At 36.5% G+C, this 20,780-nt stretch overlaps 1 protein-coding gene and 1 long non-coding RNA gene across 2 annotated transcripts in view; one reads left to right on the forward strand and one right to left on the reverse strand.

Moving 5' to 3' along the window:
• Positions 1-73: 73 nt before the first annotated feature.
• LOC116271814 lies at positions 74-15,538 on the forward strand. The gene is made up of 2 exons (XR_004180573.1): positions 74-1,866; positions 13,960-15,538. It is a non-coding gene; the product is annotated as an uncharacterized LOC116271814 (long non-coding RNA).
• A 2,569-nt stretch (positions 15,539-18,107) lies between these two features.
• ZRSR2 (zinc finger CCCH-type, RNA binding motif and serine/arginine rich 2) overlaps positions 18,108-20,780 on the reverse strand; it is a 33,249-nt gene continuing 30,576 nt past the window's right edge. Inside the window, exon 11 of the mRNA XM_003917441.5 lies at positions 18,108-18,631. Within this exon, the coding sequence (XP_003917490.1) occupies positions 18,126-18,631 (506 nt within the window). The 3' untranslated portion in view covers positions 18,108-18,125. The remainder of the gene's footprint in view (positions 18,632-20,780) is intronic.

A 20,780-nucleotide genomic window follows, 5' to 3' on the forward strand; every position in this document is an offset into this window, starting at 1 on the left:
TCACCATGTTAGCCAGGATGGTCTCGATCTCCTGACCTCGTGATCCACCCGCCTCGGCCTCCCAAAGTGCTGGGATTACAGGCTTGAGCCACCGCGCCGGGCCGATGCATGTTTCTTAAAAATAGATTCATTTATATTTTTGATGCATGATACAGGTTTACATCTGTGGGAGAGTATTTGAATATTATGTTCATAAAATAGCGAGTGGAATAAGAGAAAAAGCACTCCACAAACTGCTGGAAAACTTTTTGTTTTGGATACCATGACAACAAAAATAATTATGATGGTAACTAATGCTTGAGTATGTGAGGCCCTGGGCTCAGCAGTTTGCTTTAAGCATCCTGTGCTAATCCTCAAGACATCCTGTGAAAGGTTAGAGGTAGCCTCATGAGAAAGTAGAAGCTCACTGAGGTTCCATGACTGGTCTGAGGCCACCTGGTTAGCAACTGGCAAAACCAGGATTCTAAACCCAGATCTACTAGGCTTCACAGCTGTGTAAAATCTTAACCACTGTGTACTCCCCCCAACCCCAGTTATGTATTGTCTTGGTATATATATTTTAAATGTTCTGTTTTAGATACGAACTTCTTTGTTTCTCAGTTATACAGTGAGAAATTCATAATTCTCCCAGAGGTTTTTCTATGTGGAAAAGACAGTGCTATCTTTGACTTCTTAGACTGCAAATTTTTATTGTCCAGATTATCAGCAGTTGGAATTTTTTATTGGATATGTAGATATAAATAATACTTTTCAACCTGTTTCTTGTTGGATTGATCAAAATGCTGGATTTATAACTTTTTGGGTTTTATAGTTTGGGATATAGCATTCACTTAATCAATTTCATGAAATGATTCTGCTTCCGAAATTGTAAATATAGCTGTGAAGATCTCAATTCAGACTTACATTTGTAGTAGAAGTCCTAATTGGTTAATTTTAATCTAATTTTTCATGTATCATGATTTTTCCACTTAGTGTCAGGTCTTTTACTTGAATTGATTATTTCTAAGCACCAAAGATGACTTTGAACTTATATCTGTTGGCTTAAAGGTATATGCAAATCTCAATGATTTTGATTTTTTAAAAATTTGTGAAATATACATTTCTATCCTTAAGAATGCTTATTTTCTTCAGAAAAAAATTTTAAAAAATGTCTCTTACCCAATTTGTATAAACACGTAGTTTAAGGTAGTCCTTCATTTTGTAGCCAAATAGGGAAGAAGGTCAGTGGATACAGATTTTCTGTTAGCATATTAAAGTCAGTAATAAAAATGTAACATTAAATGTATATTCAAATAATAGTTGCTAAAATATTAGTAGACATTGTGATTAGATAATACAGATATCTTTTTTTATTTTACTTCATTACTTGGTAAATAAGGGATTAGTTTTGACATTTCTAGACCAAACTTCATGTTTATTCCTTTTGGTGTTTGGTTGTATGAATACATAATTAGATTTGGGGGTAAAGCCCAGAAATTGGCCCATTATCCATTTTTTAATGTTTGGCTGTCTTAACATGCCACTGGTACTGAAGTTGATTCTTAAAGTACAACATGCTGAAATTCCTAAATTGATACTCTTCGCAATACTTGGAATACTTTTCCCCACCACCTATTTTAAGCTAGATTTTTGGAGGGATAGGGTGGGGGGTGGTGTTGTAGTTGGATTTGTTTAAACACACACATATATAATGAGAAAGGAAATAATAGCATGGCTTTTTTTCTGTAAAGTCAAGCACTTACCAGTTTTTCTCTGCTCTTTAATTTTATAGAGCCAGAATGAAGAATGGGGAGGTTTGTCTGAGGATATCTTATGATAAAGAGCAGTCTAAGGCTTTAGTTCCTTTGATCCCCAACTTATTTATTGGTAACTACTAAATTTACCATTTTTGTGGCATGGATAAAATGGAGTGCTATGCAAATACTGTTGCACGTGAGATGATATCTAAGTCCTTGCTTGATCCGTGAAGATCAAATAGCTAAATACTGGGCATTTGGGCTTTAACCCTTAGCGGTTGATGCATGATGGTGTTGATTAGCGCTTTGAGATGTGTCAACCTTTCTTTTTTATACTAACAGCATCATTTTGAAATTTGTGGTGTTTTTTTCTTTTGAGCTTTGTTTGCTGTTGGTATTTTTTCTCACTAAAGTAATCTGTGAAATGCAAAATAAGTGAGGTACCAAAAGCAAGCATTATACTCATGAATTTGCTTTTACTTTGAGATGATCCACTTTATGAATAGATTTACTGGATTTGCAGCTGTTTATCTGCCTCATCTAGAAAGTGGTACTCTACGGAGGATTAGTGCTGCTAAAATTGATTTGTTTTAGTGCTGGGGGCTGCATGATATATCTTAGTACTATGCTATATTTTTGTGAAAGTAATAATCTGTGGGACTGCACACAAATGGAAAGGTAAGAATCTTAGGAGAAAAGTGATTTCTTTTAAAAAATGAAGCTTTTGTAACTTAAAATTATTTTAATAAGTACTTTTTGAAGTATTGAATAACATCTCTTTTAATATGAAGTTTTGGATTTTTTAAAGGTCAGCTCTTGATATAATTAAGAGTATTTGGGCTGAGCCCGGTGGCCCACGCTTGTAATCCCAGCACATTGGGAGGCTGGGGCAGGTGGATCGCTTGAGCCCAGAAGTTTGAGACCAGTCTGGGCAATGTGGTGAAACCCCGTGCTTACAAAAAGTTAAAAAAAAAAAGACTAGCTGGGCATGATGGTGTGTGTCTGTAGTCCCAGCTAATTGGGAGGCTGAGGCGGGAGGATTGATTGAGCCCAGGAGGTCCAGGCTGTAGTGAGCCATGATCATGCCACTATATACCAGCCTGGGTGGCAACAGAACTAAACCTTTCCGGAAGGAGAGGAGAGGAGAGAGAGAGAGAGGAGGAGAGGGGAGGGGAGGGGAGGGGAGGGATATTTGGGTGTGCTAGTCAAACTCGAGAATATCTTAAATTGTTTTAAAAAACGAGATGCTTCCAAATATATACAATAATGTCATTTAATAGCAAAAAGCATTTTGATATAAATCCTCTTAGAATTTGCTTAAATAAGACAAACTCATGTAACTCCTTTGTAATTACTACTGTTCATGTTAAAACCTTCAAGCCTAACTCTTTCTTTTAAATTGGGTTTAAAGTTAACAAGACTATAGTCTTTTCTTGCCAGTGTACTTTAGTTTTTTTTATAGGTAAACTCAATCAGGGTTTATTATAACATTCTGGATAAATGAAGTTTGATTACATTAATGCTTGAAATGGAAATGCTTGAAAAGAAGGGCAGAAAGCAGGACAAATGTTGCCTTTCATTTTACATTTAATAAGAAACAGTTTGGCTGGGCACAGTCAAACTCAGACCTGTAATCCCAGCACTTTGGAAGGCTGAGGTGGGTGGATCACTCGAGGCCAGGAGTTCGAGACCAATCTGGCCAACATGGTGAAACCCCATCTCTACAAAAAATACAAAAATTAGTTGGGCGTGGTGGTGCACACCTGTAGTCCCAGCTACCTGCGGGACTAAGGCACAAGAATGGCTTGAATTCGGGAAGCAGAGGCTGCAGTGAGCCGAAATCTGGCCACTGCACTCCAGCCTGGGTGACAGAGTGAGATTCTGTCTCAAAAATAAATAAATAAAATAATTTGGCCAGTGTCCTTATTCACTGGTTCTCAGGTTGTCATCATTTTGCTTTGTGTGTTTTTGAGCCTTTTTTCTTTGTATGCTTTTCAAAATTTTGAGGATTTTCCCCTTGCTATTTCTATTCTACTTTTCTTTTCTTAAATGCTGATCCTGACCTAGTAATTGGAATTCATGAGCCCTAGGGTTGGAACCTGCACAGGGACCTGCGAAGAGAATAGTCTGTGGTGTCGGCGGTGATTTTTTTTTTTAATTAAAAAATACTTTCTGAAAAATTTCAGGTTCGAGTCCTTTTTTCACCTACTGACATTTTCTTTTGTTTCCTCTGATGCCTTTTTTTAAAAATAAAAATTCCCATTCTGGAAAAATTAGCAAATACAGGCAAACACACTAGAATATAATCTTACCCACCAACTAGAGCCAATTAGATTAACTCAGTGGTTCCCATGGGGTGGGAGTGGTGCAGTTGTGCCCCTAGGGGACATTGGGTAGTGTTTGGACGCATTTTTGGTTGTCACAACTTGGGGTGCAGTGCTACCGGCATCCAGTAGGTAAAGACCAAGGATGCTGCTGAGAATTCTACAGTGCACAGGATGGCCCCTTTAGAACAAGGAATTATCTGGCCTCACATGTCAGCTGTACCCAGGTTAAGAAGCCTTGGTTTAATTTAACACTATGGAGTAAATACTCCATTTACATTTATAGACTGCTATAGCTTTTCAATATTATATGTAGGCCACAGTATAAATAACTGACTAAAAATTAATCTAAAATGCAAAAAATCAAGAAAGGATAAATGTGCTTAAGAACACACAAATAGCTATACAAATCATTCCTAGGCTGGGCGTGGTGGCTCACGCCTGTAATCCCAGCACTTTGGCAGGCTGAGGCAGGTGGATCACAAGGTCAGAAGATCGAGACCAACCTGGCCAACATGGTGAAACCCTGTTTTGAGACAGGGTCTCACTCTGTCACCAAGGCTGGAATGCAGTGGCGCCACCATGGCTCACTTGCAGCCTTGAACTCCTGGGCTCAAGTGATCCTCCCACCTCAGCCTCCCGAGTGGCTGGGATTACAGGTGCACACCACCATGCCCAGCTAATTTTTAAAAAATTTTCGGTAGAAATGGGGTCTCGCCATGTTGCCAGGGGTGGTCTTGAACTCCTGGGTTCATGCAATCCTCCCACCTTGGCCTCCCAAAGTGCTGGGATTACAGACGTGAGCCAGTGCACCTGGCCTCTTCTTTTTTATTTTAAAAGCACAATTAACTGCTAAAGTGATTTGTCTTTAGTATTTGATAACTATACTAGAGCGTTGTTTATAAGATGTAGTAAATTATCGTCATCATTATTTTTAAGACAAATTTATAAGACAGATGTAATAGAAGTAGATTAATAGCACAATAGAAAAAGATGGCAGAAAACATGAATATGTAATTCACAGATGAAGGCAAAACAAATGGTCCTTTTATTAAGGGAATGCAAATTTAAAAATCAACTAGACCCTTTTTTTTGTTTGTTTCTTCTTGGATTGGCAAAGATGAGCACTTAAAAGTTGTATTTTGTTTTGGATGATTAGTTTGGTTATGTCTACTAATGACTAAATGTGTGCATACCTTTTGACCCATTAGTTATACTTCAAAGAATTTTATGCAACAAAAATGTACTGAGACACACTGCTTAGTATAATAAGCCTTTGAAGCTTACCTAAATATTCATCAATGAGAAATAGGTTAAGAAAACTGTGGTACAACCATACATGAAATTGATGTACCTGTAAAAGAAATGAGTTTGATTTTTTTTTTTTTGTAATGATATGGAAGGATACTCAAAGTATATCATGTGAGAAAAGATCTAGGAACAGGATATTTATATTTATATTATTATTATTATTATTATTATTTTGTTCTTTGTAGGGACAGGGTCTCACCATGTTGCCCAGGCTTAGGAGCAGGATATTAGCTAACTTGTGTTACCTCTGAAAATCTTTGAAGTTCCCCCTGCTCTTTTTTCCAGAAGTGTAAAAACAAGCATATATTTAGTATTATACATTTTTAAAAAATGGAAAAATGCTGCTGTGTGAATGAAAGAGTATACATCGTGTTGCTCCAGATGGTAAAACTAGAGTAGAATTTACTAAAATAAAGTTTCAGCACGTAAAGTAAAGCACTTCTCTGCTCTTGGCCATTTTAGACACTAACCATCTGGAGCAACCATGTAACTCTTGCCACTCATTACTAACTTAATGTAAAAAAAAAAAATCGCTTGAGTTTCTTAACACTTCACAAATGCTTGTAAGACTGACACTGGGAGCCCTGTCATCTAAAAGGCACCTTACAGAGTGCTTTCAATTCTTCTGGTTTTTTCATTCATTGCTCAAAATAGATCGTAGTAAGATTAGATACTCTCTGGCCTTCTTGGTCTTTGACACAAGGAAGAGGGTTCCAGAGTTGAGAGTAAGGACTTTGCATCCTTTGCCATAGAATTCGATTAGGGTCAATAAAAAGGACCATTGTGTTCTAGAATGTGAAGGACGAAGGATACCACTTTATAGTGCAAGGAATAAGTGAAGAAGTCCTTTTATAAGGAAAACTGCAGTAGCGCAATAACTTGAAATTACACTTATTTATATTTACTTTTCATTAAATGTAAATTATTTTCTTTTACTACATTGTACTAGTAGAAAGATAATCAGCAGTTTAGGCATTCAGTCATGGATATTCAATACCATTGGTTTACTTAAGCACTTCTCATGTCAACAAGACTTAAGCCTGCAGATAACTCCTAGTTTATCAGTGTTCGTTATAGCTTCCCGGTTGGTTTTACTTGTGAGTCATAAGCCTAGTATGGTGAATATCTAGGAAATTTCACGGTAACAGGACTTGTCTTAGGTTTTGAGAACAGGTGTAACTTGACTTCTCTCTGCTGTTTGTCATCCTACACTTCCCACTACATCTGGTCCTTTTTTTAGGGTGCTGAGAACAACATTTTTCTTCATGCAGTGGAAAGTAGAAGTGCATGTTTTCTAAGAAGGACAAATAGGAATAGAATACAAGAAAGGTATATTGGGGCCGGGCGTAGTGGCTCACGCCTGTAATCCCAGCACTTTGGGAGGCTGAGGCGGGTGGATCGTGAGGTCAGGAGTTCGAGACCAGCCTGGCCAAGATGGTGAAACCTCATGTCTACTAAAAAAAAAAAAAAATAGCCAGGTGCAGTGGCGGGTGCCTGTAATCCCAGCTACTCAGGAAACTGAGGCAGGAGAATCGCTTGAACCCGGGAGTCGGAGGTTGCAGTGAGGTGAGATCATGCCACTGCCCTCTAACCTGGGTGACAGGGCAAGATTCTGTCTCAAAAAAAAAAAAAAAGTATATTGGAAGGGAGAATGGGAATGGAATCAAAATCATTGGTCTTGGATGAGAAGAGTCTTTCTCCTTGGTTTTGTGGTGATAATGGGGTAAAGCTGTAGACTTTTTTTTTTTATTTAATTCATGAGTAAGATGAGCAAAATTGAGAAAGTGTCATTTTCTTGGCCTTGAGAAATGACATTATCTAAAGGAGAATTGTTGGGACTGGGGAGAAGGGGAGGGGTGTATAGCTTGAAGACAGCGTGAGGAGTTGGCAGTAGACTTAGTGAGGAGCAAAAAAGATTTCCTGGGATTCAAGGCCCATTTCAGGTTGAAATAATACATTGTCATCCTTATTCAAAGAATAGGTTTCCAGAGAACCTGTACTAAGGACAATACGTGGTTTATAGTTGTATAATACAACTGGATTAAAAAAATTTTTTCTTACTGTTTTCATTCTGGCCTTTATTCCCACTTAATTGAAATCACTGGGGTTTTAGTGTTGTAAGAAACTGATAGTTATGCTAAGTATTATATGTGACTGTTTCCTGCAGGTACCCAGGGGAAGAACAAAATAGTAGGCCTAGGCCTGCACAGGGTCCCTTGTGTGCTATGACAGACTTTACTCTCACCCTCCCTAATTCCTAATTGATATAATTTGTATGTGACTCACAAGAGGTACTGGTGGTAAGAGGCGATTCAATTATAAGCTGGAGTTTGTAATTGAATCTACTTTCTTTGTATCTGAAAGAAAAATATTTTTGTTAATTATGGGCATATCATTTAGCTAAAAAATTACCTTAAATGTTAAGTGGTCCTTAAGGCATTTATAACGGAATTTTTCAGACCCTAGCAGTCTAAACTGGGAAATTATTTAAAATGTTATTAAAGCAACTTAAAATGGTAAAAATAATACATTTATTTTTGTGCATTTTAGAGTTTCTTTTCTTCTTGAAGGATGTTTTTCCAATGAGGGGTTTCTCTCTATGAAGAATATTCTCACAATTAATAGATGCTAATTTCTTACTTAAGTACAGTAATATGGATCATTGGCTGTAAAGAATAGTTTGGCTTATCATCAACCCTTTTCTTTCCTAAAAGTAGTAAAAGGTGTGTCAGAGTATAAGTGGTGGAAATGCGTGGGTGGTCACATTGAGAATTGTTCCTGTAGAATTGTTGGTGTAGTTCATAGTAAGTCTCCTGGGGAGGAATGGTTGCATACTCAGCCCTATTTGGAAACCACCTCTTTTAATGAGCATAAGCTCTCGATGGTTGGTTTTTACATAGTATGATAGAAAATTAAGAGAGAAAAGAAAAAGATGAAAAACTATAATATAAAGGCTCAAAGAACTGGTATTAATTAGTCAAAAGGTTATTTGACAGATTGGTATTATTTAGGCAAAAGGTTATTTGACAGACTTAAACTTTTCTTGTTCTCTCTCCAGAAAACAGAGACTATGTATCACAGCAAGAGTTTCATTGGGTTTAAGAAAGCGTACTAGAATACGAGCTGGAGTACTGACATGCATCAAAGTGTAGTAGGATATATAAATTCAGTTTGTAATTACAATTTTGTCAAGTTTGTTATTTATATTTTAGCATTACCTGAAAAGTCTAATTACATTAAATCCCAAGGGATAGTCCCAATTACTTCATTAAACTGATATTTTCATAGGGAATTTTGCTTGGATAATGATCCATTATTGGGGCTTATAATTTATTTTTTACACAGAATATGGAAATAGGTTCAGAGGTTCATTGACAAAAAAGCATTCATTAAATACTGTGAATCACTAATGCCATTGATACAGAAGAATTTCCCTATGAAAATGAGAGCTTCTGTAAGAAAATGAAGTAGTTGGGAGTTTAATTTCTTATTAATATGATTTTAACTTGCTGCTTCATACCACTATATTCTGAGTTGGGGGAAAAGGGCAGCTATCTCTCTAAAATATTTAGGAATTCTTTGAGGATTAAAATGTAACTGGCTTTTGTCCTCAGATACTTTTGTAATTAATGGTTGTGTAAGTTTAGGGATTTGTTAGATATTCTTCTTGGAACAGTTTACATGATTTTGTAGTTCAACATTTCAAAGTTTCAACTTGAATAAATATTAAAATGAGGATACTTTAAAGACACTCAAATAAGCAATTTTAAACTTGCTTTCTGATGGGGATATAATCCCTTTGAGAGTCTGAAGGATGATGGGCCCTCTCCCCAGGAAAATTTGTACATCATTTTGTTTCTAATTTCAGGGAACTCTCAGAGCCCCTAGAAGTCCTTCTGTAGACACTCAAATCTGTTTGGAGAGTTCATTAAAATCTGTCTTGAAGATTTTTAAAAAAGTAATATCCTCAGTCTCAGTCAAAGTTTTTGAATTTTTTGCTTTTGTAGGTATAAGTAAACAGTTAAAAAACCTTCATTGCTACTTAAAATACTAGATGAGTGACTACTTTTCCACTTTTTATTGGGAAAGATTTTTCTCTAGGTTCTTTAGTTTATGTAATACAAATGAACTAATGAATTTAAACACTGGTGGAAGGGGAATATTCTAATTGAATTTTCGGTCAACTCAGTATTGACCAGATGACTTACACTGAAAATCTTTTCATAATATTAGTAATAAATACAGTGTTTTAGGATTTTGTAAAATTTCTAGAGGATGTCTGTCATCATTTTGAACACTATATATAGTAAAGTTAGAAAAAAATGAATCTAAAGTCTTGGGCATTGTTTAGAAGTTAAATACTCAGCCTTAAACCAAAGAATGAAAGCAAACAGAAACTTAAGTTTTAGTTATCTTTATCAAAGGAACAAACGTCTTTAGAAATCTGATTGTGTCTGTGTCAGTTTGTATACTGTGTGTAAGAATGTACGCAATTTTCAAAATACCGTCATGAATATTTTAATGTCCCAAAAAATAAATGATTCACTCATCGAGTATGCAGAATTTCACAGATAGAATGCTGATATACATATGAAAGAAAATATCCACAGCATGGTGATTTATTATTCTGTATAATAATAGTAGAACATTTCAGAACTAAAATGATTGTATTTTTCCTGCCCATTCCAAACTTTTCTTGTTTTATTTCATTCTATATGTGATCTTGATATAGCTCATTCTCAAACTGATTTAACTCTATCTTGACAAAACATAAATCCCATAAGGTTTTTTTGAGTAATATTAAATCTTAAACATTATCATTAATGAACTATCCGCATTTAATATACCACACACCACAAAACACACGCAAAACATAGCTTAAAAGCAAACAAGCAGCCAAATATACAGTATGGTTTGGTCTTTCAAATATTGAGTTAAAAAGAAACTATTTTGTGGATTATCCATGCAATCCCTGCATGAGTTTAATGTTCCAAATGTACATACAAGTGCTAAAACAATGAAACTAAAATGAATCAAACATATAACATTTAAGGTTAAACATTCAGCTGCTAAGAAATTTAGTGCTACATTTTATTGAATCACATTTGTGCTATATATTGAACAGTCCCTTTAAGAACTTATTAGAGCTTTAAGGCCCCTAAAGTCTGTTCTGCAATATCTGTTGTTGAATAACTTTCAAATGACAACCTTTCCTGAGTTTATATTCAAAAAATTCCCCATTCAGTTTTAACATCAAAGAGACACTTATATTTACTTAGTATACCCTAATATATTTGAGTCTCATTTAAATACTTTCAATGCTTTGGTTAATCCTGTAGGTATTACATCTTGAATTTTAAAAACCTTTTAATATTGGTGACTGTTGTATATTCTTTTTATTAAAAACCATGCAGCTCTATTTCTACAGAAAAAGCGGGTACACAATTCATTGTTGAGTATCTAGAGAGCATAAAGTCAAGTAAGTTATTAAACAATAATCTCACAAGATGTTCAACTGATTTTACCACTGAAAGAAGATTTATGAAAATGTGTTTTGAACGTAAACTTAGTATTAGGCAGGCATAGATAAGATTTTTCCATTCTTAACATTCTCACTTAATTACATTTGAAGCACCTGGATGTGCTATCAAATGGGAAATTTAGCATTATATATTGGAAGCATTGAGAAACATTGGTCTTTCATTTCTATTTTTCCCCTCCTTTCTTCCTCCTGCCCCACAATATGTTATTCATCTGGTTTTAATGCTACATAAATATGCATTGTCTCATGCCTGTTTGTGTTGGATGCCTTGTGCTAAGCTGTAACAAAATGTTGCTTCTTTTGCTATCTGTATACAGCTGCTTGCTTTAAATTAGTAGATTCTGAAATAGCTTTCCTTGCATGTCTAAAATAAAAGTATTGCATGTACTTCGTCTCATGTGAATGACTTTTTTTCTTTTCCATCCCTCATAAAATAACGTTTTATATGTTCATTTTCTAGGCAAATTTTTAAAATTGTGGTTAAAAACACGTAACACAGAATTCACCATCTTACGCAGTTTTAAGTGTACAGTTCAGTTGTGTTAAGTATATTTACATTGTTGTGCAGCAGATCTGCAGGACTTTTTCGTCTTGCAGAACTGAAACTCTATACCCATTAATCAGCAGTTCCCCATATCCACCTCTCCCCCAGCCCCTGGCAACCACAATTCGACTTTCTGTTTCTGTAAATTTTATGACTTTAGATAACAGTTTTTCTCCGTAATTTTGAGCTACAATTTCAGTGTGAACATGTGTAAGTTCCATTTTATATTATCAACACAATTTATTTTAAAACTCTACCTGTACAAGTCTCACAATAATAAAATATGTAAATAATTATTTGAAACTAGGCCTTTTAGAAAGGACAAATATTTTCAATAATGCATATTTGATAAGCAGTATGATTATCTTCAGGAAATGCTATATAAGATTGCAGGCAGTGAGCACATGGGGAAAAGTCTGACCAGCTCCAAGGAGTAGCTGTGGGACATTTTTACATGGAGAACCTGAGAATGTAAACTGTGTAGAATTCAATGGAGGCATTATTTAATTGATACATTCAAGGCTACATGAACTTTTAAACTATTTAACATTACATGGATATAATTATTTTAAATTTTTCTTGAATATGTGATTTAGATGTCATTCTCAGTGTATTTAATGCTTAAGGCTAAATATAAATGAAAGAGATTGGCTTACATCATTCTTGGGTGTTGTATCATTTCCACTGGACTTTCTTAAAAAACTTAATCATGAAAACTTCAAGACTCACGAGTATAGGAAATGGTATAAAGAACCCTCGTGTACACATCACTGAGCTTCAAGAACCATCAACTTAATACTGTTTCCCCAACCGCTCCCCGGATTTTTGCCTCAGTATCTTAGAGCAAGTCCTAGACATCTTGTCAGTTTGTCTTTAATACTTCAGTCTGTGTCCCTAACAGATAAAGTACCATGCCCAACAAAATTAACAGGAATTAATAATTAATATCTTGTGCCTGGCTCAGTTTTTCCTAATTGTCTGAAAAATGCCTTTTTATATTTGGTTTGTTAGAATCAGATTCCAACCAAGACTCTCACGTATCTGATTGATGTGTCTTTTAAGTCTCTCTTAATCTTTAACAAGTCTTCTGCTTTATCCCCCCTTGCCATTTTTTTTTTAAAAACCAGGTCATTTATGCTGCAGGATATCCTACCTTATGGATTTGGCCATCGTATTCATGTGGCAATGTTTAGCTGTTCTTATATCCCTCATCTCTGTTTAGATCTGTAACCTGACTAGATTGAGGTTCAATTTGAGGGGGCAAGAATACTTCATAGGTTAGACTCTTATTAAAAAAATACCTTTTTCACTAAAGCTGATTTTTACCCATTTTTATTACTATGCAGACATACTAAAAGGTCATCATATGAGCTTTATAAGTAGAATTGGTATATAGTACTTGCATTTAATAATAAATGCTAAATCATTTAGATTTCAATTGTGTAACTATATCACCTAACATTTTGGAGCACTTTCTATAAATTAGGCAGAGCCTTAACTCACTTAATCTCAACATATGAAGGTAAGTACTATTATCCATGTTTTCCAAATAAGGAAACAGACCATAGAGTTTAAGTAATTTACTTAAGATTACACCATGAAGTGCTTTACTTGCAATTAATATTCTAAAGATTTATGGTTTAATATAATTTCTCTTCTCCTTGTTTTGTGCTGTACCATGATTAGGATGCAAAAGTAAGTTTATTACTGGATACCAAAAATGTATATTATTTTCCCTCATTAAAATATAGTGTTGCCTTTTAATTACAAAATTCGTTGCTAGTAATACCTGAAAGTTGGCCTCCTTGGTCCTTTATTTTGTGATTTGCAAAATCAGCCACTTCGGGAAATTTTTAAATATTTTTTTTCTGGATATGCTTGCTTTGTTTTGAACTCCTTTGACATTTAAAAACCAGTATTGGTTGCTACATAGAATAAAAATGCCTTTGGCCCAGGGCATTTTTTCTATATGTGGCCTCTAGTGATGCACTGGGGAGGTCTGGGAAGATAGCTGTTTCTGAAGACTTGCTGCTGTGGACACAGTTAACTAAAAACTCCAAGAGGAAGACATTTCTATAAATGCATGTGACAAAAAGCATGGAACACAACATTAGGCTAAGAACTGTGGGAACTCGGAGGGAAGAGGTTTTGAATTTTACCACCAAGATAACTTATCTTTCATATATATAATTAACAGTGATTTCATAAATTGCCAACTGGTTTGCATTGGGCTTGACTGCTTTTTGCATGACAGCAACGGCATCTAGCACATTGGTAGGTAATTAGCAGGTACTTAATGAATGCTGAAAACGTCCTTTTGTGGTCTCCAATGTTTGGGGCACAAAACCCTAAATAACCAATGACTGTCACTAATAGAATGCTACAGTGACACAAAATTGCTTTCTTGAGTCTCTAAAACAAGCATGTTCTTCCATGTCAATTTTTCACATTCTCAAGACTCCCTGGATCTGCTTACCAGAGTCTCACATTTTCCCTCCACAGGAAGCTGAAACCCCACGTAGTGTTCTTGAAGAAATTGGACTGACATAACTCTCCTCCCTTGTTGATGACTTCTTGTGGCATTTCACACACTGTAGATGGTCACTCCCTTCATGTCCATGTTAGCTAATGGTGTAAGATGATGTCTTGTCAGTATTACTGTTTTGCTAAGCCGCTTCATTCATGCCTACACAATTTTTTTTTAAAGGGAACTTTAGTTAATTAAGTGATAAGGGACTTAAATATGAATTAGAACGGTGCAGAAAAAGATCCTTTTCTGGATATTTTAAGGTTTAAAGGTCAGTTTCTCTTCATCTGATTATGTGCACATATGAAAATGGCACATGTACATGTAAAATCAATCAGGCAGTATACATTTATTAATTATTGCATTTGACAAAGGAAAGTCTTAAATTATAATGTGAAACCTGGTTTTGTGAAACCAAAGACTAGTGCAGCATTTCAGTATATGTAAAAAAAAAAAAAAAAAAAAAAAGGGAATTGACATGTCACATATCAAATGAATGGAAACTTAACTTCGTTGAAACTTTAAAAAGCAAATTTACTCCAAAGACTTGTATTGGAAATTACATTTTTTTTTTTTTTAAAAAAGGAATACAGATTATTTTTAATGACTAAATTGGAATACTACTTACACTAAAAATTATTTCTTAGGCATTCTGAATCTGGGATGAGAAACAGGATTGTTTCACAATAGTAAGCACATAATTTTTAAGGCCAAGGCACATTTGACTCCTGAGATGAATTTTTTTGTGGTCATAATCACATACTTAGTTGAGTTGTTTTTGATGCCCCAAAATAAAGTGAGAATGTTAATTTTCCAGGAATTCTTCATAACAGTATCTTACAAAAAACATGTTGCTGTCTTCACAGTGTTATGTGTAAAGTCATTGTTTAAAGCATGAATATTCCCTCTGGGGTACTTGTTAAAGCCAAATTTATTTTGCTTCCCTCCACTTAGAAGTGCTGCACACTTTACAGCAACTTCTTTTCTTTCCATGGCACTGCCTAGTTAACAGAAGTCTTATAAAAATTTAAAAAGACACGTTTCCTATAAAAAAGTGAGAGTTAAATGAGGTAAAATGGCATTAGTTGGCTCTATTTTTTAAAGCTATATAATTGTTCAGCGTCACTTTTCTAAGTACTTATACATATCTAAACATGTCTTCACGGTTTATATTTTCACTTGTATATGCTGGGCTGGATTAAGCTTTGTTGTGATTGTGACCAATATTCAGGCCACGTGAGCACTGTCTTATCACATCGCCAATTAGTTGTAATAAACGTTCAACGTACAAACACTGGAGTGTGTTTTTATCTCTTTCCAAGTTTGTCAAACTATGGAGAGCTGCTGAAGGAAGAATTTCTAATTTTTTTTCAGTAAAATGTTGAAAATTCCCCTCCATTTGAATATGGTGGTTGTTACAAGCACACACAAGATACATGGTGGAAGATCTTCTGAGTCTTCATGTACTTCATTAAAAAATAACGTGGATTCCATGCTACTGAGAGCTTATCTACACATTTATTTTCAATCAATAAATGCTGCTTTTAAAACCTTGATGCAGTTGACTTTTCTACTCTTTCTGAATGAACAACTTAGATTATTACTCAAAAGGTATTTCAGATCAACTGGATTCCTCTTACCCCCTTGTGAACTGAAGGTGCTAGCACATGCAACAGAAAGGGACTAATATTTGCAGACTGTACTACCTAATCTATGCAACAAATCAAATATATGGTTATCATGATAGTTAAGGGACCTCCTATTACTACAGATAGGAAATGTTACATTCTAAAACTGGGATATTTAAGAAGGAGGCAGGAACTACCATCAAATTAAGTTGCTAGTTTATTGGAAAAAAAGACATTTATAGGTTTAAAAAGCCTCCAACATGCAGCTAGCTATTCACTGAAAACAGGCCTGTGGGCTTCTGCCAGCAATGTATAGTTGGAATTTTTGAAACATAAATAGTAATCAGGCAATATATACAAAAAACATTAATAAATTTTCAAGATGGACATTTATCAGGATAATGAACCAGTCAGTGGTTTAAAAACTTCCTGCCCTTCTACCCTGCCTATTAATATTTGAGGGGAAAGTCATCAACATCTCAGTTGTCTTGAGCTCAAGATGGTGGTGGTTTTCTTTCTTATCTTCCATGATCTATTAAGACTTCAACTTTGCAGACCACATTTAATTGCATATATCTTGACTGTACTTAGAAAAGTATTAAAAAATACTGAATTTAATGATAATTACTCGGCATTACTGAAATCAGTAGATAGTTCTAGGTCAATCATTTTCAGGGTGAAGCAGGCATTTAGAGTCTGGAACAAATCCAACTTTTTAAAGTGAAATTATCCTGGACCACATGCATGATTTCTTTTATTGACTACACATTAAAGAACTCTCATCCTTAACAGATATCATGCAGAAATCCCAATTTTGAGGAAACTTTCTTCCTATTTAAATTTCGTTAACGTTTCAGTATTTTATGTATGTTTTAAGTCCTTATTCCCAAATCTCAAATTGACAAATGTTACATACTCCAAAATTCAAGATCCCAAGTATGTCAATGGAAAGAAAGTTACAAAAAATTGATAAAGCTGGGGAGCATCTTATTTATGATCTGAAATCTAGGTATAATAGTTTGTCTGAAGCTTTTTCTGCATTAGGTTCTATTCTCTGACCATTCTGTTACGATTTTTATACCAGAATTGCTTTCACACTAGGCATATTTAGTACCAATGACCCTAATGTTCCTGGAAATGACAAAAATAAACTTTACTCCTATATAAAGAACTTTCCAACACACTATTTTAAAAAGTACACCGTGACAGCCCCCAGCTGAAGAGTAGGAGGAAAAAAATGGACTTTGCCCATCAGTACTTTAAAACTGAGAAAGTGAACTTTAAAGCAAAAAAGCTGTTCAGCTATTACATACAGACAAATCCAATAGATTATTAATAAAAGGCAAACAAGCAGGGCGCAGTGGCACTCACCTGGTAATCTCAGCTATTCAGGAGGCTGAGTCAAGAGGATCACTTGAGCCCAGGAGTTTGAGGCTATAGTGCACAATGATCATGTGAACAGCCACTGCACTCCAGCCTGGGCAACATAGCAAGACCCTGTCTCTAAAAAAAGGGGTAGGGGGCAAGCAAGAATCAAAAAACATTAAATATGTGAACACATAAAATGTATCAAATTGGTAAGGATGAAAATTACTCAGCATTGTGGGAACAGTGAAGTTTATTGTTGACATAATTTTTTTGTAGTCTTCTGGCAGGCAACTTGGAAATATTTTAGTATTCATCTCCTTGATACAATGTATCCTAAGGAAATGATCAAAAACATGTGGAAGTATTTAAGAAAATCCATCACAGGATTGTTTTCAGCACAGGATTCTTTAATAGTACAAAATTAAACATCTAACAATGAGGATATGGTTGAAAAAACTGATAGATCCATATTGTGCAGTGAATAAAACGAAGAATAGGGCTTGATGAAATGTGACAATGCTTCTTGTGAATAAAAGCATATTCAACTGCATTCATATGTGTTCTTTGTGTAAAAAGATGTGTACATGGGGCTGGCTGTGGTGGCTCACACCTATAATCCCAGCCCTTTGGGAAGACAAGGTGGGAGGATCACTTGAGCCCAGGAGTTCAAGACCAGCTTGAGCAACATGGCAAAACGCTGTCTCCACAAAAAAATGTTTAAAAATTAGCCAGGTGTGGTGGTGTGTACCTTGTAGTCTCAGCTACTTGGGTGGCTGAGGTGGGAAGATCACCTGAGCCCGAGAGTTGGAGGCTGCAGTGAGCTATGATCATGTCACTGCTCGTGAGAACCTCTCTCTAAAAAAGAAAAAAGAAAAAAGTGTACACACGAAAACAATGCTCCAATGTTTAGTTCGCTCTCAGGGTTAGGATTACAAGTAATTTTCATGTTGTTATTTATGTATTTTATGTTTTCTATACTAACCATACTTCATGATTATAAAAGAATAAAAACTATTTTTAAATAGAATTTCAGGCTACATAGGGTTCAGCCAGACTTGCAAACCCATCTGCGTTCATAGCCTTCTATCCGAGTATGTAGCAACCATAATAAATAAGATATACAATCATTTAAGAACAAAACTAGTTTATTTAGATTTGGGACTCTGAACAGTTCTGTCTTTATTACCCGACCTCCTCCTGCCACGACTTCGGGACCTAGAGGAACTTTGGCTCCGGCTGCGGCGGCTCCTGCGGCTCCGGCTCCGGCTCCGGCTGCCCCGGCCGCGGCTGCGGTCCCTGCTGCGGTCCCTATTTCTTCCTCTACTTCGTGAATTGTGCCTCTCCCGACTCTTTGACGTGCGTTTGTGAGATTTCTTCCCCCTGTGACTACTCCTTTTCCTCTCGGATTCCCCATTTCTTTTGTAGGAGTGGTCTGGACTAGGGTTTCTCCTTCCCCGCAGCCTGCTGTAGTAGTCGTCGTGGTGACCCATCCTCTCCCTCCTTTCGGAGTTCTTACCAAAGGAGGAGCCAGTCCGATCTGGAGACAAGTAGATGTCTCTATTAGCTTCCCAGAATTCATTGTTGGGATTTCTGAACACATGAAGAAAGTTGCAGTGCTTTCCTCTTGGACACTGTTGTATTTCAAATAACCCTGCAAGGGCACAGTGATGAAATAGCACTTATCACGGCATATTCTGCAGATGCTACTTTATCCTTTTCAGAAGGTACATTTCTGATGTTTGGATATGCTAGAACTATTTTCTACTGTGTATTATGTAAAAGGGGCTTACATAAATTGATGTCATAATTTGGTTCCCACAATTTCAAACATGCTCTAACAAATGACACTCTGAAAGGTAACAAATCAGAAGTTTTCATGAAGCAGAACAGCCCGCGCCCCTACTGGATGATGGTGCAGCCTGCAGCTGAACAAATGGTGACCACGCTCTCTTCCAGGTTTCACCTTCCCACTGATGGACGATTTTCAGCCCTGATTAACATCAAATAGCCAGCTCTTTGGGTCCCTGTGGTAGCATGGTTTGATGGCATGGAGGTGACAGGCCAGAACCACTGGTCAAAAGAGAAGGCCTGGCCAGGCGCGGTGGCTCACACCTGTAATCCTAACACTTTGGGAGGCTGAGGCGGGCAGATCACCTGAGGTCAGGAGTTTGAGACCAGCCTGGCCAACATGGCGAAACCCCACCTCTACTAAAAATACAAAAATTAGCTGGGCGTGGTGGCAGGCGCTTGTAATTCCAGCTACTCAGGAGGCTGAGGCATGAGAATCACTTAAACCCAGGAGGTGGAGGTTGCAGTGAGCCGAGATCATGCCACTGCACTCCAGCCTGGGTGGCAGAGTGAGACTCACTCTCAAAAAAACAAACAAAAAAACAAAAGAGAAGGCCTATTAAACATGGAGGAGTCTATATTTTGTTTACACTTTAAGTATAAGATTATAAACATTAGGGCCGGGCGCGGTGGCTCAAGCCTGTAATCCCAGCACTTTGGGAGGCCGAGACGGGCGGATCACGAGGTCAGGAGATCGAGACCATCCTGGCTAACACGGTGAAACCCCGTCTCTATTAAGAAATACAAAAAACTAGCCGGGCGAGGTGGCGGGCGCCTGTAGTCCCGGCTACTCGGGAGGCTGAGGCCGGAGAATGGCGTGAACCCGGGAGGCGGAGCTTGCAGTGAGCTGAGATCCCGTCACTGCACTCCAGCCTGGGCCACAGAGCGAGACTCCGTCTCAAAAAAAAAAACAAAAAAAAAAAAACAAAAAAACAAACAAACAAAAAAGATTATAAACATTACACTAATGCTTCAAATTCACTAAATGCTTTTAATACAGAAGACGCCTATCAAAGATAAAATCTATTCGAACAATTTTGAGATCTTTGGGGTTCTCAAACGTTTTTTAAAAGCAGTAAATTCCCCAGATATGCACAACAGTTAGAAGTGAAATACCTCCGTACCACACACTATAGACAAAAATTAACTCAAACTGCATCCAAGACCTAAATGTTAAGAAATGAACTATGACTCTGAAGAAAACATACAAGTAAATCTTTGTGACCCTGGGCTAAGCAATGTCATCCTAGATGTGACACCAAAAGCACAAACAAAAAAATAGGTAAACTGAACTTCATCAAAATTTAAAACTTGTATTTCGAAAGAACATGAAGTGAAAAGACAACCTACAAAATGGGAGAAAATATCTGCAAATCATATTTGTGACCAGGTACTTGTATGGAGAATATACCAAGAACTCTTACAACTCAATAATAAAAAGACAAAGAGCCTAGTTAGAAAATGGGCAAAGGATCCAAACAGACATCTCCCCAAAGAAGACAAACAAATGGCCAGTAATGAGAAGATGCTCAGTATCTTTAGTCAATAAGGAAAAAATGAAGCTTTTTTTTTTTTTTTTTTTTAAATGAAGTAGTCCCCTGACAAAAGTAGCTGCCTTTATGCAGTAAACAATTCCATCTCTTTCTTCCCCCCGAGTCTTTAAACTTCAAGTGTAATGGTTCTTCTAGTTTCCCTTAGCAAGGGATCCTAAAATCTTTCTTCTCCCTTCATAAATGGTTTCAAAATGACAGCATCCAGGAAGACAAGCTGCCAAAGATTCTGTTAAGCAGGCATGTGTAGAGCAAAGAAACGTAAGTAAAGGGTAAGATAAGTGCTCCCCAGAGGCATTTGGAGTTCATCTCTTTTCACCTGGGGAACAGCCCACTGAGAGAAATCACAGCATAACGAGGCCTTCAAAACTGCTGGCTACTCTCTGCACAAGACTGGATCAT

Source organism: Papio anubis, chromosome X (assembly GCF_008728515.1).
Source record: "Papio anubis isolate 15944 chromosome X, Panubis1.0, whole genome shotgun sequence".
NCBI lineage: Eukaryota > Metazoa > Chordata > Mammalia > Primates > Cercopithecidae > Papio > Papio anubis.